Source organism: Camelus dromedarius, chromosome 1 (assembly GCF_036321535.1).
Source record: "Camelus dromedarius isolate mCamDro1 chromosome 1, mCamDro1.pat, whole genome shotgun sequence".
NCBI classification, from domain to species: Eukaryota; Metazoa; Chordata; class Mammalia; order Artiodactyla; family Camelidae; genus Camelus; species Camelus dromedarius.
The window spans coordinates 43,773,264-43,799,630 of record NC_087436.1 but is presented as its reverse complement, the minus strand read 5'-3'; the positions used below and the strand labels follow the sequence as shown (position 1 = coordinate 43,799,630).

The 26,367-nt window shown below is 32.9% G+C and overlaps 1 protein-coding gene across 6 annotated transcripts in view; it reads right to left on the bottom strand.

Moving 5' to 3' along the window:
- Positions 1 to 26,367, bottom strand: part of ZGRF1 (zinc finger GRF-type containing 1) — a 58,673-nt gene that overhangs the window by 16,056 nt on the left and 16,250 nt on the right. For all 6 annotated transcript variants that reach the window (XM_031467403.2, XM_031467390.2, XM_031467386.2 and 3 more), the window contains exons 8-18: positions 25,157 to 25,207; positions 23,502 to 23,585; positions 19,109 to 19,211; positions 18,921 to 19,018; positions 14,838 to 14,961; positions 12,922 to 12,974; positions 11,482 to 11,620; positions 10,686 to 10,870; positions 9,296 to 9,492; positions 7,060 to 7,199; positions 283 to 426 (exon numbers count right to left, since the gene is read on the bottom strand). In XM_031467403.2, the coding sequence (XP_031323263.1) occupies positions 283 to 426; positions 7,060 to 7,199; positions 9,296 to 9,492; positions 10,686 to 10,870; positions 11,482 to 11,620; positions 12,922 to 12,974; positions 14,838 to 14,961; positions 18,921 to 19,018; positions 19,109 to 19,211; positions 23,502 to 23,585; positions 25,157 to 25,207 (1,318 nt within the window). The remainder of the gene's footprint in view (positions 1 to 282; positions 427 to 7,059; positions 7,200 to 9,295; positions 9,493 to 10,685; positions 10,871 to 11,481; positions 11,621 to 12,921; positions 12,975 to 14,837; positions 14,962 to 18,920; positions 19,019 to 19,108; positions 19,212 to 23,501; positions 23,586 to 25,156; positions 25,208 to 26,367) is intronic.

The following is a 26,367-nucleotide window of genomic DNA, read 5'->3' as shown; positions in this document are numbered from 1 at the left end:
TACCATGTAAAATTCAACTTTAAAAAAATACTTAAGTGAGGGGTAAAGATTTTGTTATACTTTTAGCCCTCTGGGGCTTGAACTACAGAAATACTTACTTGTACATTCAACTTCCACACACATTTTTAGGAACACTGTATACAATAATAGGAAGTAGAGGTGGATGCTTTTTGTTTTCTTTAATCAAACAATCCCACACAAAGTTAGCATTCTTGCTCACAGTGTATTACATGTCTTTCATTCTTTGTTAATACAAATTAATATGGGCATAGTAATACTTACTGCTATTGGGCCAATTCGAAGGGAAATAACCTTTCAAAGGTAGTAACTCTACCTCATTGATAGATGATGGTCCAAAGAAAGTACTACATGCAATAAAAGTATCCAAATCAAAGTCCAAGGTTTTTGAAACCACCCAAAGATCATCTGAAAAGATAAACATTTAAAATTTTTTCTTAATTTTTAAAGGTCACTTTATATTAGTTATTACAAAATATTGGCTCTATTCCCTGTGTTGTACAATACATCCTTGAGCCTATCTTACTTACACCCAGCAGTTTTTACCTCCCACTCTTCTACTCCCATATCGCCCCTCCTCTCCACCCTCTACTGGCAACTACTAGTTTGTTCTCTGTATGTGTGAGAAAAGGCAAACATTTTTTAAAGGTCTCAGAACTATGCTCAATCCAAAGCTACCTTGGATTTCTTCAATGCTTAGTCTTACATTATTTCTCAAAAAACAAAATTGGTTATTATTTGTAAGATTCCACCCAAACTAAGACCTAAACATGTAATATTTCACTTCCACGTTTTTAACTCAACTAGTTTTATATTTTTTAAGTTACTTTATAATTATTTTTAAAAATGTAAATACAGCAAAGACAGCATCTAACTTGTCCTTCTCTTATAAAATAGATTTATAGCTAGATCTGATTTTTTTCCCACTGTCGAATATTAGTCTAAAAATATGCTTGGCCATGTAATGGTTTCCATACTCAAATAAAGTTGGCAATCCATGAATAGAACACAGGTTCTCGTAATAGACCTCCACTTAACAGATGCTCCAGATTAATGTTTTCCTTTCTTCTCCATAGTACATTGAATACTCATAGCTAGTAGGCTACTTTCCAGAATACTTGTGTACTGTTTCCACCATCAGTTGAGTTTACACTTACAAGGAGTCAATTGCATTTGTTTTAAAACTTATTTATACCAGTTGTATTTGTTGTTATAATTATATAACTTAATCATATTATTTGACCCATTATGAATATGAAGGGGAAAATTGTTTTTAAAAAACTAAAGTGAATAATTTAGAAAGACTTAATTAAGATCTCCTTTAAAAATAAAAACCCAAATATGAAAAACCAATTTTGACTCAAGAACAGATGAGATAAATATAACATTAGAAAAGGGATTGAAAAATTTTAAATCATTCTCCACTTAGATTGCTTCATAAGTGACTTTAAGTTCTTGCTCCATGTTTAAGAATTTAAATGGTAAATCTTTATGGACAGTGCATTTGTGGATATGGTCTATACAAGAAAGATGAAAAGGATCTCCAATCAAAAAACTCATATCCTAAGCAAAAGTCTTGACTCTTCATCAAAAGATCATTAAGTAAAAATATATTCATGAATTTTAAGTTAAAATGCTCAATGTTCCTATGCATAATTTTTTATAATCCCTGACTTTAACCAACTTTTAAAATTAACAGACCAACCAAGAATCTCAACTGCATCAGAAAAGACAGTTTATTGGGCTACATTCCTACCTTTCAAAGTCCAATGCACATCACACATTAAGACTCTGAAAATCAATCTTGCATTAAGGTTATCTGTTTAACATGGAACCTACTTTTTATTTTTATATTAACTCTTATCAGTACTCCCACGGAACAATTTTTTTAAAGAAATATGTTTAGGAAACTACTGTAGAAAAAGCTGATCTATACTATAGTGTATTTTATACCTAATTTATTTAAAAACATCTGCCAATTGAGGTAAATATATGTATTTAAATAATTTATTCCTTATTTGCAAAGACTTCTTTTACTCTACATTCACAATTTTTTAAGAGAGCTCCAATTCAAGGTAACCCTCAGAAGAAAATTATCCGCCTTTCCTTTCTCCCTAAATCGCATTGAAATGACAGAAGAAATATAAAATATAAATCCAGTATAGTACTGGAAAACAGCCAGGAGTCGGATAGGAAGAGCCACACTTATTTCAGAGATTCTTAAGGAGGCCACAAAGGGAATGGGAAAAGAAGGATGATAAAATCCTACAAAGCTGGGAAACTGCTAATCCTTTACAGACGATACAAAGGAAATCTGAAAAACAAAAAACAAAACAAAAAAACAACACAGAGAATTTTCCCAATAGATTCCCAGGATAACCCCAAGCTTACCAACTAAGGAGTTCTGGGTGGAGAAGGTCAGCTGGAACATTAATTAATGGATGAAGGAATAATCCTATCACTCTTGGAGCAGCTGACTCCAGGATTTGTCCTAGGGCTGAACTTGGGAATGCAACCCTCTAAAACTGACTACCAGAGAGGACTTTAAGTAAGAGAAATGAGGCAGCAACCCACATAACTACTGGGCACCAGGGATAAGTAAAAAGATCACAGGCCATCATCAGGTCATTTATCTATGGGAATTTTATTTTTAGTAAAACACAATAACTTATCTTAGTAGGCATTTTAAATATGATAGTTACTATTATTATTACCATTTTATACATGAAAAAAGACCAAAGTCCAGAGAAGTTAAATAAATTATCCACAGACACAGGGCCAGTAAATGGCAGATATGAGACTGAACCCAACCCCCTGAGCTCACTACAGTTGACCAGACTGGGATCTGCCTTTCCTCATATGCACTGCCAGAAACAACAGCTGATACCACCAGGGAAAAATTAGTTCACAGGGCACAATAATGAGACATTTGAGAAGCACAAAGACTTCAAAAGAATAACATACTGGATTATAGAATCCTGCAGAAAAGGAAACACCAGAACAGATGGACAAAGGATTTAAATGTAGCCTGGTAGAGGGATTAAAAGAGGTAAGGAAAGATAGTAGCAATGCAAAATAAGAACAAGAAAATATGAAAAATGTATGAATAAAAATATTGGGTTGCAAAAATATAGTAGTTGAAAGAAAGTTGTAATTGATGGAATAAATAACAGAATGGATACATCTGAGGAATAATTAAGCAATTTAGAAGATCATATTGAAGATATCTCCCAGAAGGAAGAAAGGATAAAAACCCAGACAATATAAAAGAAATGTTAAGAGATTTAGAGGATAAATTCTATAGTGCTAACTCTGAATAATAAAATCCTAGAGCGAGAAACAAAAATAAAGAGAAAAATTATTTAAACAAATAATGTATAGCACAAGGAACTATATTCAATATCATGTAGTAAGCTATAATGAAAAAGAATATGAAAACAAAAATATATGTGTGTGTATATGTATGACTGAACTATTCTGCTGTATACTAGAAATTGACACATTGTAAACTGACTATACTTCAATAAAAAAAAGAATGAAGATTGACCCACATTACTATATATATAAAACAGATAAACAACAAGGACCTATTGTATAACAGAGAACTATATTTAATTTCTTATAATAACATTTAATGGAAAAGAATCTGAAAAAAAAATATATGTATAACTGAATCACTTTGCTGTACACCTGAAGCTAACACTGTAAATCAACTACACTTCAATTAAAATAAAATTAAAGATTTTTTAAATTTAAAATTTAAAAAAAGGAAAGAATGAAGATCAATTTCCCAAAATTAAAAAATAAAAAGCCAAAGCACTTTAGTTTCTTTTATTAAACTATCTTATGAAGGTATGACTGACATACAGAAGCTGTATACATTTAATGTATATACTGGACAAGTTTGGAGATAGAGGACTTTAGATTTCAAAGGCCCACAGTGTACCCAGAGGTACAGTGTATCCAGAGGAAAAAAAGGAAAAACCCACAGTTAGGCAGTTATAGAGAAATATAAGACTATAATAGTCAGAGAAAGTTCTAATGCTTCCAGCCAGAAAGTACAAATTACATACAAAGGTGTAAGAATCAGAGTGCCATCAGATTTTTCAACAGCAATAATGGATGCAAGAAGATAGCCAAGTATATTAAATATTGGGTTAAAACATATGAAACTGATATTTCTGTAGGTGAAAAGTATTAAAAGAAAACATTAGAACCTAGAATTTTATATGTAGCCAACTATCATTCAAATATGAATATATAATAAAAAAGTTCTCCAGCATTCAAGGCTTCAGGTTCATCATTCAAAGACCCACATACAAAACATTCATAAAAGTTTTTGATGAAACACATAAATAAGACAGAAAAATCCAGGAGGCGCTAAAAGGGATACATGAAAAATACATGAAATAAAGGTAACTAAATACCTTGGATAAGCTTGTAGTCATCTTTTAAAAAGGAGTAACATCCAAAGATCGGTAGAAAATAAATCCATAGCATCCTAAAGTTACATATTTAGATTAGTGCTACTCAAAGCAGCCTGTCCTGAACAGACTGTTATCTGTCAGTAACAAGAAGCTTGTGCTAGGTGATTCAACAAATCAACATAATGCTTCCTTCATTCGGAAAGTCTTGCTACAAACAAAACTAAACAAAGCAAAACACAATGAAACTAACAGTCTGCTAATGACATAGGCATCTGATATTCTAGAGAAGCTCCTCACCTCTTTGGGAACCAATGACAGTCTATGGACCAGAGCCAGCCTACAGACCACACTTGGAGTAGGGCTGGTCTAGATGAATTACCAACTTGATGGGGAGAGGGGCATGAAAGAAGAGGTCAAGCAAAAAAAAACAAGCAATGTGAGTACTTTCTAAGTTCTTGTCTTATTGGAGAGTAGATTTAACTGCCAATTTTTTTAAAAAGCAAGAAAGAATGAAAAACAGCATATAGTGGGATAAACAGAAATAACTCAAGACTGCAGAAACATACCCAAGTATATAGATTATTATAATAAAATTAACTATTGGACTTACTCCATTTACATAAAAGTTAACATTTGAAATTTCAGACATGCTGTTTAAGAGGGACACATCTTTATAAGAATATACAAAGGTGGAACAAAATATTGGAAGACTTATTGAGCAAATACTAATCAAAATAAACTTCATATAGCTATGTAAAAAACTAGATTTTAAAAGTATTTTTAGAGACGGAGAGGGTCTCTACATAAAGTTTCAATTTACCAAGATAATAGCAATTTTAAATATATATGCACCTAATAAAATAATTTTAATATGTTTCAAAAAGTAATAAAATAGCAGGAAGGAAGTGTACATAGTTGAAGCTACAGAAATTAAGACAATGTGGAATTGGCACAGTGATATATAAATTGAACAACAGTACAAGTAGGGACTCGAGAAACAGACCCACACTGTTTTGAACTTGGTTATACGACAGAGGTAGCATTTCAAGTCAAAGAGGACAAAAGGGGCTAATTAATCAATAAAATGACTACTATTCTAGCAAAATTGATACTTAAAGAGAAAAAGATGAAATTGGATCCCTATCTCATGCCATGAACCAAAAAAAAAAAAAAGAAAAACAAAAAACCTCCAAATGGATTGAAAATTTTCTTACGTAGTATGCCATTAAGAAAACCTTAAAAAGAAAACTTTAAAAAAGTAAAAAAATAAAACTTTAAAACCATTAATAGAAAATATAGGTAAATAATTTTAGATCTTTAGCATTAGGAAAGATTTTTAAAATAAGACACAGAAAGCACTGCCAAAAAGAAAAGACTAATACATCCAACTATATTAAAAAATAATTTTTATATCTAAAAATACCTTGAAGTAAGTGAAAAGACATGATACATACTGGCAGCCAGGCAGCCACAATATACATGATCAAGAAAAGATTAACATGGAAAACATTTAAGAACTGTAAATAAGATTATACACAACACAGCAAAAAAATGGAATGGTAAGAAGAAAATATGTAATGAACACATGAAGAGCTGTTCAGTGTCACTGGCAAGCAGAGAAATGCAAACTAAAACCACAAGATCATTTAGACCATTTGAGTACATTGAGCCACTAGATGGTAGAAGTATAAGTTGATTTAATTACTTTAGAAGTCCGTTTGGCACTACAGCTTAAAGATGTCGGGGGCATTTTCATTCCTAGGATTATAACCAAAAGAAACTCTTGCACATCTACAAGATAGTACAAGAATTTTCACTGAGAAAAAATGAAAAAGGTAAGTTCTAAAAGATTACATACAGAACTATATCATTGGAATGATACTAAAAAAACTTAAAACTTAAAATATGCTTTTTGGTAATTCATTTACATAAATCTGTGTACAAAGGAAAGCAAGATGTTGATGAACATAGGGATCAAAAATGGTAAATACCTTAGGTCAGGAGAGACAATCAGATGAGTTAATGGGTTACTTTATACTAAATGCAGGTAGTTATAAGGTACTACATTTTGGTTTGCTTTGTGGACTCACAGATATTTATATCATTTAAAATAACTAATTAAATAACTAAAGCAAGCTAGGTGAAGACCAGCAAGAGTAGGTCATGAAACCAAAGATAATGATTAACCTAATCTAGTGTACCTAAGGTACTTAGAAAAAAAATTTTAAGGATTTTATGTCCAAATACACAAAATTTAGGGTCCAGTGTTGTCCTACTGTGCAGCAATGACAGAAGTATAAATAAACTCATTATATTTTCTGTTTATTTTTGATAGTAGGTTCAGGGTACAGACTATTCAATATACTTAATGATGCCAAGAACTTAGTGTGACTTTTTAAACAAAATTAAACAGTTTTTGGTAGTTTATAATAAAAGGTTTTTTAAAAACTAAAATTTAAAGTATGCTTTTCAGAAATGGTCTAATTTATTATATAATAATTCACAATATATACTATTAAACTGGACTTTAAAAAATCTCTTTAATATAAATGACTCACAGAGTTGTATGTAATGAGACACAAAGTTGGACACCAACACGATCAGCTCAACTTACCTTTGCTATAAGTTGAAGAACTTTCTTTCCGACTTAGCTTAAGATAAAGTTTGCTTTTAGGTTCATTATAAAATTCAGGATTTATAGTAGTAAACTTCTTTAGTTTACCATACTGTTTTCTTTGAAAATCAAATCCTTTTCTGCAAAATGAGTAAAAACACAAAACTGAATTTGAATATGAAGGTACAAATTTTTACCTCATACCTGTCAGAATGGCTATTGTCAAAGAGAACACAAATAACAAATGTTGGCAAGGATGTAGAGAAAAGGGAACCCTCGTACACTGTTGGTGGGAATGTAAATTGGTACAACTACTATGGAAAACAGTATGTAGCTTTCTCAAAAAACTAAAAATAGAACTACCACATAATCCAGCAATTCCACTCCTGGGTATATGTCTGAAAAAACAAAAACACGAATTCAAAACAATACATGCACCCCAAAGTACCTAGCAGCATTATTATAATTGCCAAGATAAGGAAGCAACCTAAGTATCCAGTAACAGATGAATGGATAAAGAAGATGTGTTACACGTACACACACACACACACACACACACACACACACACAAATGGAATACTACTCAGCCATTAAAAAGAATGGAATTTTGCCATTTGTAGCAATACGGACAAACTTGGAGGGTATTATGCTAAGTGAAATAAATTAGACAGAGAAAGACAAATACTGTCTGATATCATTTATATGTGGAATTTTAAAAATACAACAAACTAGTGAATATAAAAGAAGCAGACATACAGAGAGCAAATTAGTGGTTACCAGTGGGGAGAAGGAAGAGGGGAGAGGCAAGATAGGGATAGAGGTACAAACTATTATGTATAAAATAAGCTACAAGTATATATTGTGCAACATGGGGAATATAGGTAATATTTTATAATAACTATACATGAAATATAACCTTTAAAAATACACATTTTTTAAATTGAGATATAATTGACATATAACATTATATTAGTTTCAGGTGTACAACATAATGATTTGATATATGTGTATCCTGTGAAATGATCACTATAAGAAGTCTAGTTAACATCCATCACCACACAGTTACATTTTTCTCTCATGAAGGAAATGGGTGAACTGCTTTATTTTTAGTTTAAATAAATTGAATTGAGTTTTTTTTTAAAAGCACTGAAGAAGTCACTGCATATATAAAAAGTTTTTTTAATAAATTTTTTTCTTGTGATGAGAACTCTTAAGATCTACTCCCTTAGCAACTTTCAAATATACAGTAAAGTAATATGAACTATAGTTACCACGCTGTATATTACATCCACAGGACTTAATTTACTTTACAACTGGAAATTTGAAGGTACAATTTTTAAAAAATCTTTAAAATACAGTACTATTATACATATAGTGCATATGTTTATATACTTTCATTCATATATACAAAATAAAAATGCACTGTGTCAAAGGAGAAAATAGCAAATCTCACAGAAACAAGATCAGTTTTAAGAGACTGAAATAGAAGTTTCTAAAAGAGTACTTCAGTTTCTGTAACTGTAAAATAGAAATAATAAAATATCCAGATTATTTCTGTATCTTACAGATTATTATGACAATTAAATGAAATAATACATGCAAAAGTGCTTAAAAGAGTGCCTGGCATATATAAACTCTCAGTAACTGTTATTATTATTAAGTTACCATGCAAATGCTCACTATATTTACATTTTGGGTAATTCAACTTATAAATATAAGACATGTTTTCAAAAAGTAGCATTCTGTTATCCTATAAGCTATGTAGTTCAGGCTTGTAAATGACCACTACCTATTATCCTGCACTGATAAAAATTATTCTTATGATTTGTTTGATACAGTTTCCCTTAGGATGATGATTATATGTAAAAATTGTTAGAAAAACAGCATTCCTGCCAGTAATCCTGATATTGCTGATACTGCTTAATGTTTAGAGGGGGCCAAAAAGAGCTTTAGGGAATTATTCCTATTGTATGGTCATAAAAATTGAGGTATTTTATCTCTGAGATATTTTTCCTGTCTCAACCTCTAGTAATTTATGGTGAAGAAGAATAAGAAAACAAGTATTTGTATGTTCATGTATGACTGAAGCATTATGCTGTACACCAGAAATTGACATAATATTGTAAACGGACTATACTTCAATAAAAGTATGTATATACAAAAAAACCCCCGATAATTCTGTGAGGTTTTACTATTTTCTAATATAGAGGCAATTATTTGGTATCATAAAACATACCTCACCAAAAGCTGGCATTCCTCATAGAGGGGTATCTTCTGACTTCTTAAGTACAAGCCAATACTTTTTATATCACTTAAAACCATGCTAGGTAGAGATTCTTCCTGTGTTAAATATCCTGGGGTCACTTCTTCAAGCCACTTGAAAAATTTACACTGGTCAGCTTTGGGTCCATCACAGGTATAAAAAAGACGACCCTAAGGGGAAAAAGATACTGAAATTTACTAAGAAAAATAACATTTTAATTGTTTTACTGTTTTCGTACTATGTCTGTCAAGATTTTTATAAAGGTTGCTTGGCATTAATGTACTCCAATAAATTAGTCACTATACCACTTAATCTTTTTATTAATTTAAACAATAAATTAAAATTTCAAACCACCTACTTTTCCATTTATTTTCTCTTTATCAAAAATTACATTATTCTGAGAATATAAGCTTGTTTGAAAAATATTTATTATTTTTCTGATTTAAAACTTTCATACAGGAAACCTGAAAGCTGCCCTAAAACAACTACAGGGAACATCTTGTACATTTCTTTAGTCTTTTTTCTCACTCACATAAGTGCATGTGTGCGCACACACACAAGGATACACATGTGCATACTGTCTAAGTAAAACTCAGATAACAATACATTTTCTACACTATAGCCTAACCCTTATGCTCAACATCAGAAAAAAAGACTTCTAGTGGTTCAACAGTATTTTATTCTATGGTTATAATATTATTTATGAACTCTTGCTTTTGATAACTGAATTTAAATCCAAATTTACATACTCAACTACTGATAAAGGGTAGTATGCAAACAGTGGAGGAAGACTGTATTACAATGAGTGAAAGCATATGAGTACAAACCATAAGATGCAAACATTTTATTAACTTCTTCCATAATAATGTTATCAGCAATATCAACTAAGTCAGTACCTTTTCTATTCCTTTGGCCTTATTGGTAACATTACTGGCACTAGGGATCACACAGACCAGTTACGAACTTTACTTTCTTCAAGCTCATGTCTGCATTCTCTAAGCCCTGAGGTTGGGACATACACCCCTCTCAGGGTTCTCAGTGTAATCTGAGCATATCCCTCCTACTTTATTAACTACAGTATTATATAAAACTTCCTTTTACGTATCTCTCTCTATCCACTGCTATACAGTAAGTTCCTATGCAATTTGAACGTTCATCTTAAGTCACATTTTTGATCCTCGAACACAGACCATCTTTCAGTAAAAATTGATTGAGAGTTTGCTACATGTTAGTTACTAACGTCTCAAGGAGAAGGCTCTTAATCAAAATTTACTCCTTAAGCTTGTCATAAAGCAACAGGTACATAAACTTTTAATGAGATGAGTATTAGGTGGGGCAACAGGAGGGGAAGAGGGAACAATACCTTATTTGGACCTTCCTTTCTAACCATGACAAGTTTTGCAGGGTGATGATGATGGCAGGAGGGCACATTATTTTCTACATTTTTCTGCTTCTCTCCATTTGATGATGTATAAAATGATATGTCAACTTTTGAAAGGGCTTTGTGCAACCTTTGTGCCAACCCAAACAGCAATATATTTAGATGTTCTGCAAAAAATTTTAAAAGATAATTTAAAAATATATAGATACAGATGAAAATTGAGGGGATGGATACAGCTTAGTGGTACAGTGCATGCTTAGCATGTACAAGGTTCTGGGTTCAATCCTCAGTAGCTCCATTAAAAAAAAAAAGATGAAAATTAAATACAAACTAACTTCATGTATTTATCACATATGTACTACTAGCTAAATCTGAAAATAGCCTTTTGACAGAGTAAACTATAACTTAATACTAACATCCACTTTTTAAAAAGCTAGTTTTGCCCTTGTACAAAACAATCAAAACTAATCATGCATCATACTTTAAATTTCCTACTTAATTTAACAAAACCATTTGTAATACTTCCAGTTTAAAAAAATTTTTTAAACTATACCTTGAAAAAGATGATAATAATGTCATTTCCCACTCTTAAAACTCAATTTTGATCTGAAATTAAAATATAACTTACTGTCAAAAACTGGAGTAAAAATATAAAAACAAATCTCAATACGGAAACAATGTAAAAATTCACAATATAAAATACTATACTTTCTCACAGCCATACTACTTACATTAAGCAGCAATCAATCATAATAAAATAAAAAGGTAACAGTCATACCTATGAGACAAGATGTAAAAATCTGCTTATACTGAGCAGTAGACTGAAAAACAGCTGGTATGTGAATCTGCCTTTGGGGAAGATACGCAGATTTTATTTTCTGCCCACTTGGGAAGCATAGCTCAGAGTCATTTATCTCCTAAAATGGAATAATTCAAGTTATAACAACTCCAGAAAAATACTGTTTACTAATAAGCAAATTGCATAGGTATGTTAAAGAAAATAAACAGATTTTTCTTTTGATTTCCAGATTCCATGAAAATCATTTTCAAATTTTAAATGAGAAACCAAGTATAGCAAGAAAGCAAGAAAGGCTATGGCATGGCCCTTTTAATCATAAATTTGACTAAATTTTCTTATCTGCCCCTTCATGAGTTTTAAAATATTTTTGCTAGAAAAAACTTAACTGATGTGAATGGATCACTATGTACCTGTTTCTGTTACAACTATAAGAATTGTTCACAACCAATATGTAATAAAATATACCTTTACCCTAATAATAATCTGATCAGTAAAACTGAGCTTACAGTGAAAAATGAAAACAATCATAGTAATAGCAGCAGTGGAAGTGGTGGTGGAAAGAGTCAGCGCTCTTAACATATTAAGACTTATTATGTGTCAGATACTGTACCAGACACTTTCAAATATATAACTTCATTTAATGTTCACAACCAGAAGATATGACTGGAGCAAGTGTTCTGGAAAACTCAACAAACACCAAAGCCATCAGCTCCAAGACTAAAATCACTGCACCTGTATAATTTTGATAATTCTTTTGTTGCAATTCAGACAATAACTATTGGCAAAGATGCACCAAGAAACACTGGTACATTTCCTCACCTGTAAATCTCCTGTTATAATGCAGTTGTAGCAGGCAGACCCTCCTAACACATTTTGAATTTCCTCAGTCTTAGAAGTCTGCTTTAAATTCAAAGAAAGTGCTTCCTTTCTGGAAACCAAATCTCCACTGCTAAAATCCTGCTGCTGTTGTTGAAGCATGCTTTTTATCATTTGCAAATGCATAGAGTCTAAAGAGCATTCATTCACAGCATCACTCTGTCTTTCACCTTTATCACTAAAATGCATCCCAGAAACAGTCTCAGCAAAGAAGCCATCTGTTACTTTCTGATCAACTCTGTCTGGAGTAGTCAAGCTGCACTGGGGCATGTTTTGAAATTTCAGCCACTTGCTTTGAGTAGATATATTACCGAGAAGTGAAACATATCCTGGAGTCATTTCACTAGATTCTTTAGAGAAAGAAGTTTCACTTTGGTCCTCAGGCCCAAAGCTAAAAGAAGTTGCTGACTCTTCACACAAGTTGAATATGGGAGAACCAGAAGACTCTTGCCTGTCACAGTCGATCACATGTGAGTAAGAATCTAAGTCAGGTGGCCCACTGGCAGGTGGCAAAGTAATAAATGGAACTCGGGTTCTACTTACTAATGAAAGTCTTTGAAGGTTCTTATTCTCCAGAGAACTTGACTTTTTCATTACTGAAGAAAAAAAAACTGATTAAATAAAAATGTATTACAGACATCACCCAGGCTCTAGGAAACTGGGTACACATATAAAAAAAGAAAAAGTGCCAACATGCTTTCCACACACACACACACACACACACATAAACACACAAAATCATATTTCTTTAAAAATAATTTTTTATGGTTTTAGTATCAAAAAAGTAAAGATTCCAAAACTTAATTAATACTCTGACTTTTTTAAGGCTGACAAACTTGAAATCCTTCTCTTTTTCTTTCCCCTCTTAGCTAAGGATTTCCACACCACACCCCTACCCCCATAACTACATTATATTTACATAACATTTATGTTTTCAAAGTACTTTACAGCCAAGAAGGAATATGTCATTCTCATTTTACAGATAAGATTGCCACCAAAGCCTGAGGTAAGATGACTACCAACTGGCAGAGTTACGAAGAGAACTCAAAACTAGTTTTTTGTTCGCAACTTAATATTGTTCTCAAGAGACCGAAGTTCACCGTTCATTTAGCCATGTGTTGTAACTTCCTTTATATATTTATTACACTCATAAATTAATATGTTGACCTTCAGGGTAAAGAAGATTTTTAGCTTCATTCTGATACATTGCTATGCGATAAGAGTTCAATTCCAGTAAACTCATGTAATGGCAGATTTTGTCTGTTTTACAATTCCTTCTGTCAGCAGTGTTAGTAATAGTTATATTACTGAAAATGTAAACAGCAATGTTTGTTGAATAAATAAAGAATGAATAATACTGCACGGTAACTATACAAGCTTAAAGTTTTTATCTGACAATGCTATGGTTTCCTATTTTATAATAATGTACCTTCTTGACAGAGTTTCTATTTCTTGGAAATAAACTCTGGAGGTCACTTGGAAGGTAGGAGAGCAGTAGGTGAGCCAATAACATTCTTTTATAAGGTGTTATATTGTAATTCTAACCAGTTGATCAAGCAACACTGACAGAAAAGTTAAAACCTCATTAAAAAGTAAAATATTCATGGCATAACTATGAAAATCATCTATATCTCATTGTCACTTCACTTGTTTTAGGTACCCCCTCCTCCCATACTGACTCTTCCCTACCCTGTTTCCTCTACCAACCACATGCACTAAACCTCCTCCAACCCACCACCCAGTCATGCTAGTTTTTATTTTTCTATTCTCCACGATGACCAAAAAATTACCTACAACATCACCCCTTACCCAACATAACCTCAGAATCAGAAGAAGGTACATTGATGAGATTACAAGAAAAGAGAGAGACAAAAGAAAAATTGGTGGACGGGATCCTACAGAATGTATTATACTTATCAAAAGCAGGAAATCACTCACAGGAAAGAGTCACAATGTATGAAAACACAGAGGCTTGAGAGTGCAACAGAGGTAGCAGCAGTTGAAGAGTTCCCTGATATTGCCAAGACCACAAGGCAAAAAAGGGGATACTAAGAGGTTATGCTAAGGTCAAGCAATGGTATTGATCAGAGATCCATAATGAATCCTCTCCTTAGGAGAGAAAGGGGCTATAGAGGGGCCAGTCTCTGGAGTTACAGCTGTGAGAAGTCTTGCAACAGTAGAAGACACTTCCAGGAGTCAGTGATAAGAAGTTGAGAGGAGAAATAAGAAGGAACTAGACAGCTAGAAGGGAATATTGTATTTGGAACTAAGAGCCACCTGCAATAGAAAAGGTCAAAGGGAGAGAGAGTAGGGGAAGGCTTTAGGGCATAAGACACTGAATGTGGTTTCAAAATTATTTTTAGTTTAGTAACAATCTCTAAAATGAAAAACCTCATTTTATGCAGACAGATAGCTATTAGAGCAACATGGTAACAATTATCTGAGAAAGTAAAGATCACCAGGTAAAGTTCTTGCTTTCAGGGACTCCTCAGAGAATTCTAACACGAAGTCTTCATCTCTTGAGTTCAGAGAAAAAGTAGAAAGAGGGCTTAATGTTGAGATCTTTTGTTCTGGTGATGTCACCTATTCAGAAAGAAGAAATAAAACTACAGACCAGGATTTTTTTATTGTATTTTTCCCCTATAGTTTGAATGATTTCTAATAACTGTATTATAAAAATAATTATTTCAAGCACATTAGGTAGAGCTACAGTGGGGCAAAGTTTCTTCCAAAAGCGACAGGATAGAATAAACTCACTAAAATAAATAATAATAATAGAAAGTGAAATACAGAACATAAAACCTGATGGATTTATGTGAAATGAGTCAGATCCTGATTTGGATTGATCTGGGTTATGGAAATTTGGTTCTGAAGATAAGTTTCTAGTCTGAGGGGCTCAGACTTAATCAGACCTCATGTTTGGAGCCGTGCAGATAAAACTTCCTGCAGACCCAAGGACTGAATAGCTTTTCTCGGTATTCTCAGGTCTAGGGTTTATCTGCAGTTGATCTAAACTTCAAAATACTGTTCCCAAATGGAATAAACTTTTTTGAAATATTCCACATCTGAACAGTCATATTGTTCACTATGTTATTATTTTCAGAATGGTATTTAATTTTGTTGCTGCTTCCAGAAATTAATCACCTTAAAAATCTAATATGATGATCATATTTAATATACGTATCTGTGTAAGAACAGAATACAAGTTTGGAAGAAAACATATCAAACTGTTAAGAGTGGTTTCTAATAGAGGCAGGATTAGGGGGAAAGGTTCTTTTACTTATAATCCTATACCCTTCTGAATGATTTGAACTTGTTAAAATATGCTTGTGTATTTGTTTTTTGAGTAAATGACAATAAAGATAAAAAGATTATTTTTAGATTTTAAAACATTTTCTTCATTAGCTGCTTGGATCAAGGTGCTGTGCTATGAGCTAAGAATGTGAAGATGAATACTCATGGTCCCTACACTCAGGGAGTTCAGTTTAATAGAAGAAACAAACAAATGGGAAATTACAATTCAATCATCAGCATAATAGATTTACTATATTATTAAGTTCTTACTGTGTGCCCAGGACTATTCTAAGCACTTTGTATTTTTAACTTACTTGATCCTTAAAACAACCATATGAGGTGGGTACTCTTATTTTACAACTGAGGGAACTGAGAAAAAGCAGTTAAACAATTATATTTGCTGAAATTCACCCAACTTATAAGCAGCAGGATTGGAATTCAAACACAGGCAGTCTAGATTGTACTGTCCCTTCAAAACAAGAGAACAATCACAGGCAATACTTACTGAGTATTACACCCTGTTCCCATAGTACTTTCTCTACAAACCTGCCAGAGAGTTCTTGCCAAATGTAAATTCAATCGTTTCACTCCTCTCACTAAAATTCCAATGGTTCTGGATCTCTCTCAAAGTACAATGCAGCTCTGACAATGTCTCATGGAACCGCCCTGCAAGATTAGGAACCTTACCTCCTCTTCAAACTCACTCACTCCATGGCAATCTCCTTGCTGTTCTACAAACTGGCCAGCACTCTCCTGCCTCAGAACATTTACATTTGCTATTTCCTGTGCTTGTAATGCTCTTCCTCCAGATACCTGCATGGACCTCTTTCTTCCTTCAGATCTCTACTCCAATGTTATTTTAGCAGAGAGGCCCTACTTGACCTATGTAAAATAGAACTCTATCCACATCTGCACTCTTATCCCTCTCACATGGCTTTATTGTTCTCCATAGCACTTAAAACCCTCTTATTGTCTGTCTCTTTTCATTAGAATTTAAGTTCCATGAGGGCAGGTCTTTGCCTGTTTTATTCACAGGCCTATCTCTAGCACCTAAAACTGTGCAACACACAGCAGTTGCTCAAGAAATAGTTGATAAAGGAATGACTGACTGACCAAATATGCTATTCTAAAGAGTTTTACACAAACACTGCCTCTATTTTCTTACCTATTCACTATTTAATCCACTTTTTACTGATTTCTACTCTATTTCACTGCAAGTACTCTTGCCAAGGTCACCCAAGACCTCCAAGTTGCCAAATGCGATGTTTCTTTTCTCATTTTATTAGATGTCTCACCAATAATTGATATAACTAACCCTCTCCACCCTCCAGTTCTTCAGAATGGGATATGACACACTCTCTACTCTAAATAAACCTATCCATTCTCAGTACTTTAAACTTTTCTATGTGTAAATGACTACACAAACTTCTCCTCTGAACCAGACCCATGTACCCAACTTCTTACTTAACATCTCTACTTGACTGTCACACAGGCATTCCTTCCACTTCCATATACCCCCCCAAACCTGGTCCTCCTGATGTGGACTGAACTGTGTCCCCCCAGAATTCATAGCTGAATTTTGTTTTATTGAAGTCCTAACCCCGAATGTGACTGTATTTGAAGACAGGGGCTTTAAGAGGTACTAAAGGTCATAAGAATGGTATCCTGATCACACAGCATTAGTGTTACAAGAGAGCTCTCTAGCTCGCCTGCTCTCTCTCTGTTTCTGTGTGTGTCTCTCTCTCTCACATACCTAGGAAAGCCATGTGAGGATATAGTGAGAAGGGAGCCATCTGTGAGCGGGAGCAGAGTTCTCACCAGAACTTTGATTTGGGACTTCTAGCCCCCAGAACTGTGACAAAATAAATTTTTTAAGCAACTCATCCTGTGGTATTTTGTTACAGCAACCTGAGCAGACTAATACACTCCTCCATCTTACTGCCTCAGTAAAGCCCACCGCAGTCCACATTGCTAAATCAGAAAGCAGGAGTCTTTCTCATCCCCTCTTTCATCCTATTCTGTACATCCAAACCAGCAACATCCATGCTTCTACCTCCAAAATTTCAACTCCTCTATACTTTCACTGCCACAATCCCTGCTTCAAGTCATTATCATCTAAGGGTCTTCTTAACTGGTTTCCCTGCTTCCACCACAGTGCCCATCTAATCCATCTTCCACATAGCAGCCAACAAAACCTTTAAAAAATGTAAATTGAATCATGTGACTTTCTGCTGAAAATCCTTCAATGATTTCTCAGTTGAACACAGCAGTATCAAAGTTTTTAGCCTGACCTAACCTGCAAGACTATGTCTGGTCCCGCTCATGTTTCAGTTTAATTACTGCTTTCCCTGTCCACAATCCAGCTACTTCGGCCTTCTTTCACTTTCTCGAGCCCGCCCAATTCTTTTCAATCTCAGGGTATTTATACTTGTTGTCTCTTTACATGGTATGTTCTTCCCCTCACTGCTGCCATAGCTTAAGACTTCCCAATCATCCATAATGTAGATTCCCCTATAATTTCAGAGTATTTTCACAGCTTTTCTACATAGTAATTGTCTCAATTCATTTGTTTGTTCTCTTCATTAAAATCTTTCTCCTCCTGCTGGCCTTTAAAAACAGAAATCATTCCTATTTTGTCCATAACCCTATACCCTAGTTTACAATTTCCTGACCTAAAGAAGGCATTCAATAAATACTGCTGGATTCCTATTTATCATGAATTTCAAATTTCACAGTAAAATTTCATAGTCTATTTCACACATTCCACACATTTCCAATTACGATCATGCTTAGGCATTGCATTATATATTTGTTACTATTGTTGGGACTCTTTTTCTATTATATTTTCTATTTGGTTTAGGAAAGTTATTAATTTTTCAAGCTTATCTCGTCTTCAGCTCCTTTACAAAATTACTCTTAAACCTCTCATTTTTAACTGATTCTTCTAATTTCTATTTCTTCCTTTCTAATTATATATGCCTCTCATTTCATGTAACATTACAGAAAAATCTGTGAATAACAAAGATAGTAATCATCCACATTTTGTTACTTATTCTAACAGAAATTACTTTGTGCATTTCATTATTAAAATAATGTTGGTTGGTTGTTCATTAACTTTCTTGATCATGTTAAAAAAAAATCACCCAGTCTTAAGATTTTGATTTTTCTTTTTAGTTTTTAATAGGCATTTTTTATAAGACTACCAAAATTTTTTACTCACAACTATTAAAACTTTGTTTACATTATACCTTATTTGCTTCCCACGAAGTACTCTCTGCTGATTTAAAGTTATAATCCAAATAATGGTAAGAATGTTCTGAATCTTTAGGAGAGAAATCTAAAATTGCTGTGGGGGAAAAAAAGCATGGATCTTTTCATAACAGTTTGTTCAATGTCAAATACTTTTTAATGTTAATTTTATTTACAATTTACTTACAATCATTTTCAACTGAGTCCTTATTAGACTCAGCTATCACTTGAAACTTGTCTTCAATATTAAAGTTAGTACCTCCTTTTGGAAAGTTTTCTTCATCTGAGGACTAGAAAATAGAGATCCATTTATGAGTTTAGAAAAATTATGTGTACATATCCATATCTTATCTATCTCTCTATATACCTCTATGTATCCACACATATACATACAGTTATGGTTATAACTTGAGACACAGAAAAACAGAAATATGAAGAACATTATGAAGCCAACTCCATTCAGGGAAAGCAGAGTACATCATATTTCATCAGTTCTTATGACTCACATTTCTTACATCTTAACATCTTTAAAATAGGGACGCACCTTAAAAATGATGACATTTTTACACCTCTATAGGACAGGCAACAGTTGTGACATAGCTGTCATTGCCTGTGCATGTACAACTATATGCAAAGTATTCATACTGTTCATATAATGATCACTTAAATATGAGTTTGTGCACTGTTAATATTATACGTTATTAAGTAATTTTGCTGTTTAAATGTCTTCAAAAAGATCACACTAAGGTTTAGCACCGAACAAAAAAGTACTGTGTTCACAGAAAGACAAGAAAACAAAGCAGCGTGATATACAATAAAAATCTATGCTCAAATAAATCTAAGAGTCTTTCAATAAATATAACATTAAAAATCTAACTGAAGGTGAAAAGGCTTTGGAGATCTGTTTCATAACACTGTAAATAACTTTCCATTACTAACGTGTGCACATAAAAATGGTTAAGATTAAAAAAAAGTTAAGATTCTCAGTTTTATGATTTTTTTTTACTTTTTTTAATGTAAAAAAAGGCAATGATAAAGCATTGTATAATGTTAACTGCTCTTTTTTCTTAGTGGTATATGTTATAATAGTGCTTCTTACAATTGGTGATAGTATCTTAGAATTTGATGAAATACAAAATTTTTTTAAAAGTTCAAAAATGTCAATTCTCCCCAATATCTATGTACAAGATCTATGAAATTCCAATCAAATTCCCAACATCTCTATGTGTATGTATGGAACCTGTTAAGATAATTCAAAGTGCAAAAAGATAAGAACAAAGTGAGAAGATAAAATCAATTGTAGGTGAATTAGATCGAAATGTGAAAGGCAAAATAATAAAGTTTCTACAATATGAGAGAATATCTTCATGACTTTGGGATAGAGGAAAACTTCTTAAACAAAACAAAAAAGCACTAATCAGAAAAGGAACAACAGATAAATTGTATTGCATTAAAAATTATAAACTTCCATTCATCAAGAGTGAAAGATAAAGTCAGACTCAGGGGAGATAAGCATACCAACTAAAAACTGAGGAAGGAAGCTTAACAAACACATCATGAAAGAAGAAATGGAGAGGGCTAATAATCATATGAAAAGGTCCCAACCTCATTGTTAGGCAGGAAAATGCAAATTAAAATCACAATGAATATCACTGAAATACCACTACATACCCACCAGCACAGCTAAAATTCAAAGCAAAAAAACTGTCATCACCAAGTGCTGATGAAGACGTAGAGTGATGGGAACTCCCATACACTCCTGACAGAAAGGCAAACTAAAACAACCATTTGGAAAGCAGTTTGGCATTATCTACTAAAAGTAAAAACATGCACATCTAGTGATTCAACAATCCCACTTCCAGGTAGTGTCACTAACAGAAGCGTGTCATGTACGTACATGTTAATGACGGTACGTGAATGTTCACAGCAGTATTATCTTTAAGAGCCCCCAAATGCAAACAACCCAAACACTGAAGAATGTACTGGGGTGTATTTACACAACGGAATCTATACCAGCAACAAAAATGAATGAAGTACAGCCACAGATAACAACATGGATGAGTTTCAAAATTGCAATGTTGAACAGAAAAAGCCAGACACAAAAAATACACTGTGTATTACTCTACTTACATAAAGTTCTAAAAAACAAAATTCATTTATGGTACTATAAGTCAAGATAGTGGTTATCTTTGGGGAGAATGGAAGGGGTAGTGATTGAAAGGGGGCAGAAGGGGGCCTTCTGGAATGCTGGTAATGCTCTATTTCTTAAGGGTAGAGGTTACCTGGGTGTGTTCACTTTGTGGTAATTATTGAGCTGTGTGCCTATGATCTGCACACTTATTTTGTATGTGTATTAATTAAAAACGGAAAAATTTTTTGAAATCTCTTTAACAGGTATCATTTTAAATACATGCATTATCATCCTCTCTACATAACTTATTCCATTTGGTAGAAATGAGAAGTACATGGTGTCATATTTAGCGGGGAGGAGGGTGGACATTAGAAGGGAAAAAAAAATCTACCAGCTGTTAAACATATTTTCTATATATAATCTGCCTATCTGCTCTTGTCATGAATTCCTAGTCTTCTCTGAAGTGAAAAGTAATCCTTTAAATTTCTGATCCTAAAAAGGTGAAAATCCTTCAAATATTTTTATCTTAGTTTGATTTATTATGCTTCTTCAACTTACTAAACTCCTTTTTAACTTACAACTGTACAAAGATTTAAATACACTCTCTTTGCAAAATTTAGTACTGACATAAAGGAAATGATTTGGCACGATACAATATAAAAATATTTTTACCTGCAAGAAGTCAATCTGCATACAAGTGCTAGGCAACTTTGGTGTCAGAAAACAAGTGTCTGTTGTATAGTTATCATATGCAATGCTCTCTGGAAGCTGACTGCATTCTAGCTGTGAGCTGTGTCCTCTGACCATCACAGCACTAGTAGCTGATCCTTTCACTTGATGCCCTTGAAACTCAACAGGCTATAGTAAATTATTAAAAATGAGTACTGCATAAATTTATATATTTACAATGCATATATACAAAGAAAATAATGCATAATTCAGCTTTCTATTATTACTTAATGTAAATATTTACTGAGACTAATAATGAAAACAAGGAAACATACCTATTTCTCCTAAAACATGTTATGGGTAGGCTAACTAGTTTAAAGTGCAGTGATTTAAATGCATTCAAGTTCAAGATTAATAAGTATGTTTTTTTAATAATAAACATAAGAAGTAGTAATAACAGGGTGATTAAGCCAGAAAGACACAGGTGTGCCTTTCTTATGCCTCCACTAGATATTATACAATTTTCCACTACGGACATCATATGATACTACAATGAAGTTTCTTCTTATCTGTATATTAACTGTACTGCAAACTCCTTGAGGGCAGAAACTTCTCTGCTTCATCAGGGTATCACCTGCATTTAACACCAGGCTTGAAATATAGGAGGCAAACAAACATATGAAGAAAGAGAAGTAACAGAGGATGCATTTTCCTTTGTTTAAGGGTTTTGTAAACTATCAGGCTATTAGCAAGAGGGATGATAGGCTCCCTACCTCCCAGATGGTCTCACCCTATAGCTCTAAGAAAAAAGGCCTATCAGTACCAAGACAGACATGCACCTTGGAGGGGTGCTTTCATCCCTTCGGAGACTTAGTCTGCTTTCAGACTTCAAATGGCTTTCTCTGCTGCCCTCTTGAGGGTTCTCGGATTTTTACTCTACACAGGGTGACAAAGCCTACCCAGAAAGTGGAAAAATAAGACCGCTGTAAAGCCAAAGGAATGTACATAAAGGATAAATTTATTTCAAACTGATAAATTAACAAAATGACAATAATATATAATCTGAATAATCTCTTATTTAAAACTGAAGATTCTAAACCACACATTTGAAAGAAAAATCAAATCTAAAATGCCTCTTCAACAGGACTTCTGTTGAAAACATTATTCTGAATTTTAAAACACACACATTTCAGTAAAAAAAAAAAAAGCCTAAAGTTTTTAAAGACTATATATTCTGCTTTGTTTGACTGGGAATACAAATTCTCTACAAGCAAATAGATGCCTTGCTTTCTATGCTGCTATGCAGATCTTTTCCGGAGGGCTGTGGAGTTTTAGGGAAAGCATCACTATTTACAAAACCCAACCATTTATATGCTGTTGTCTCTATCGATTTTTGCTGTGGAGTGGGCAGCACTACTTAGAGCTTGGGTTATATATACTTCCATAGATTCAGCCTGCAGTAAAAGTGGTGAACTATTTATAAAGATCTTCACTTTGTTCTCCACAGAATATTTATTAATTGTATTTTACATATCTTTGTGTCCAACCTCTAGGGAATCCTACGTATAGATAATGCATTATTAGTTCAGAGTAAAAGAGAGAGGGCTCAAAACCAAAAAGAAAAAAGGCAGGGGGTAAGAATTACTAGTTTCTCCTGTTCTTAAAACCAGGTTAATTCATTATGCTCACTAACCTTCTGCTATGAAAACTCTGATAGTTGTGTAGAAAATAGTAGGAAGACAGAGTGGTTTAGAAAATCAACATTCTTCACAAATTTTACCTTAGGGTCACAGATTTTTCTCTCCATTTGTTTAGGAATAAGAGCTGGAAAAGCAGTCTCTTCTTCACTGCCCAAGGGAAAGAACTAGGATAAAATATCATTAAGTGTATTAGCTAAAATAGTTTTGTAGGTGGTTTATGAGTTTAATGGGAAAATACTCCCCAGACTTAAAGTTTGTCCTTTGAAAATACACATGTCATCTCCATCTTGCTTCTCTATACAGACCTACAAGTTACCCCTGGCAAAGGAGAACTCTATAGAAAAAGTACTATACTAATTAATTCTAAAACTCAGAATATTGAAAATTCAAATTCTAAACTTTTAATTGAATTATTTTAACACTAGAAAAAAATGAATGGGTATGTTATAATTCCCATACTAATATTTATGTTAACACTGATTATTTAATTCAAAAATCTGTGTGAAATTAAAGAAGGAAAAATTATAAAAAGTGTAATAATTTAAAGAATGAACCACCTAGCAACCATAAAACACAAGATATAGACAACAGCAATTAATTATTTTTAGTTCATCAAGTAATTAGATAAAATAGCCATAATTTCTAATATGAATTACAGACTTAGAAAATGAACTCAACTATAGAAGTACTAATTTTATGTTTAAGAAATATGGAGGGGAAAAATTGTTCTCAATAGACAGAGGAGGTAAAATAATGTATTTCTTCAAACAATGGTCATTTTCTTTTATAACATTATATATAAGCACAACTGCCAATCAAGTAGCTTTTAAAACATTCAACTTATATTTTAGAACTAGCATTTTTTAATACAGTGAGTTTTAAAAATAATTAGCATAGTATCCTCTAACTCCTTTGCTATGTGTAGCTAATTACACTTATAGAACTAAGGCAAAGGTGGCATTAAGTATATCCTCAAAGAGTACCCTAATTTTAAGTTTTGTTAAGTTCCTTCTATTACTAGTGTCCATGAAGAGATTGTTTCAGAGTTGTAGCAAGAAAATTATTACAAAAATACAAATGTACTCCTATATTAATGCTAAAAAGATTTAAATTTTTTTTGCAGAAGACTGTAAGAGCTTTTTCATTACTGTGAGACTATAAAATACTTTGTTTTAAAAATAAATTTATTTTAAATGGCAACTCATCCTAGAGGGAAAAACAGTGACAGTATTAATTTGCGTTTATACCTTGTGACAACTATCCTTGAAAAAGTTTAAACCATATTTTTTTAAGTGATAAAAAAAAACATTAAAATGTGATCATTTGTAAGCTAAATTATGCAGCTGCTGAGTGTTTATTATTTTATATATTTGATCTTGTTACATAAGGGTGAAAATGGTTGAGTCACCACAATAGATTTTGTTTGTTTTGTGCTGTTTTAGACAACAGAGACTGCAGATGTAGCTGTAATTGTCGATGTCGATTCTTCCATTAGGTAACACTTGCAAGTTTGCAAAATTAGTTTTATGACAAACGATTTGTTATTTAACCAAATCCAACTGACAACAAAGGACATTTATACAAGACAGCAGGCTCATCTAAATATATATAAGAGGGTAACTAATTACAAATAAGTTTGAAAACTGGCAATATAAAATACAAATAAAAAATTACATGCCATAACTATATAAATAAGTACAATTTCTGCCTACTTTACATTTTAAAGGTAACTTACCTGCAAAGACTGAAGTGATTCACTCGGTTCAACTTCATTTTCTTTTATCATCTTAGGAATAGAATGGTAATATAAGATAAGCCAAAAGGTAATAGTAAGTTAGAAAATAAAATATAAATTTCTATTAGACATAAGAAATATAACACCATTAATAATAATCAAAACAATAAAAACTAAGTGTTGATTAAACACTAATTTTACTTAGCAAGAATTTTAAAAGATCTTAGTACTAGTGACTATGAAGTGAAACAAATATTCATACGTAAAACAGTAAGATATTTCGATTTGAGTTGTATCAAGAATCTAAGAAACTTGTTCTTGGCCTTTCAAGTTGTCAGTTGGAAATACTCTGAATGCCCAAGATAGGGAAGTGTTTGTCCAAAGCGTAGGATATCCACAGGATGGAATGATAAGTAACTTTTTAAAGGTATGTTTAAGAGTTTTTAATAATGTGAGAAAATACAGTGGTGCTAAGAAGAAAGGACATAAAACTATCTGTACCCATCAATCGAATCCTATCTTTATACCAAAAAAAGGCTGGAAATGTTAATAATAATTATCTCTGGGTGGTATGGTAGGTTTTATTTTTTTCTTTACTTTTTTCTATATTTAAAAAAGGAGGAGAAAATTTATATTATTAAAAAAAAAATGACCAGTACCATGGAAAATAAGAGCATGATACAAACTGGGGGTAAACAAAACAATGAAAGAATTGTCCCTCCCAAAGTCCTAAAAGCATCTTTATTGAGTGAGAAACGCTAACCTAGATAATCTGTTCTAGAATTCCAATTCATCATAATTAGTACTATTACTTTCTATATTATTTCCATGGTTCTCAAACTGGTGTAACGAGGTACTTTTGGGTGCCACAGTGAACTCAATGGGGATTCCACAAGATATTTTAAATTTGAGGGAAATACAGTTTCATTAGACATCTGTCAGAAAATGAACAAACTACTAACTCAAGGTAGCTCAGTTTCAACAGTGGATCTCGTGTACTTCTTCTAGTGACATCACATCCTTGTGAAGCTGGGTTTTAGGAAACTGCTATGATAAAAATCAATTACCATGCAAAAATCGGGGGGTGAGGGTTATAGCTCAGTGGTAGAGTGCACGCTTAACATACACGAGGTCCCTGGTTCAATCCCCGGTACCTCCATTAAAAATAAACAAATAAACATAATTACCTCCTCCCAAAAAATGATAAAAAA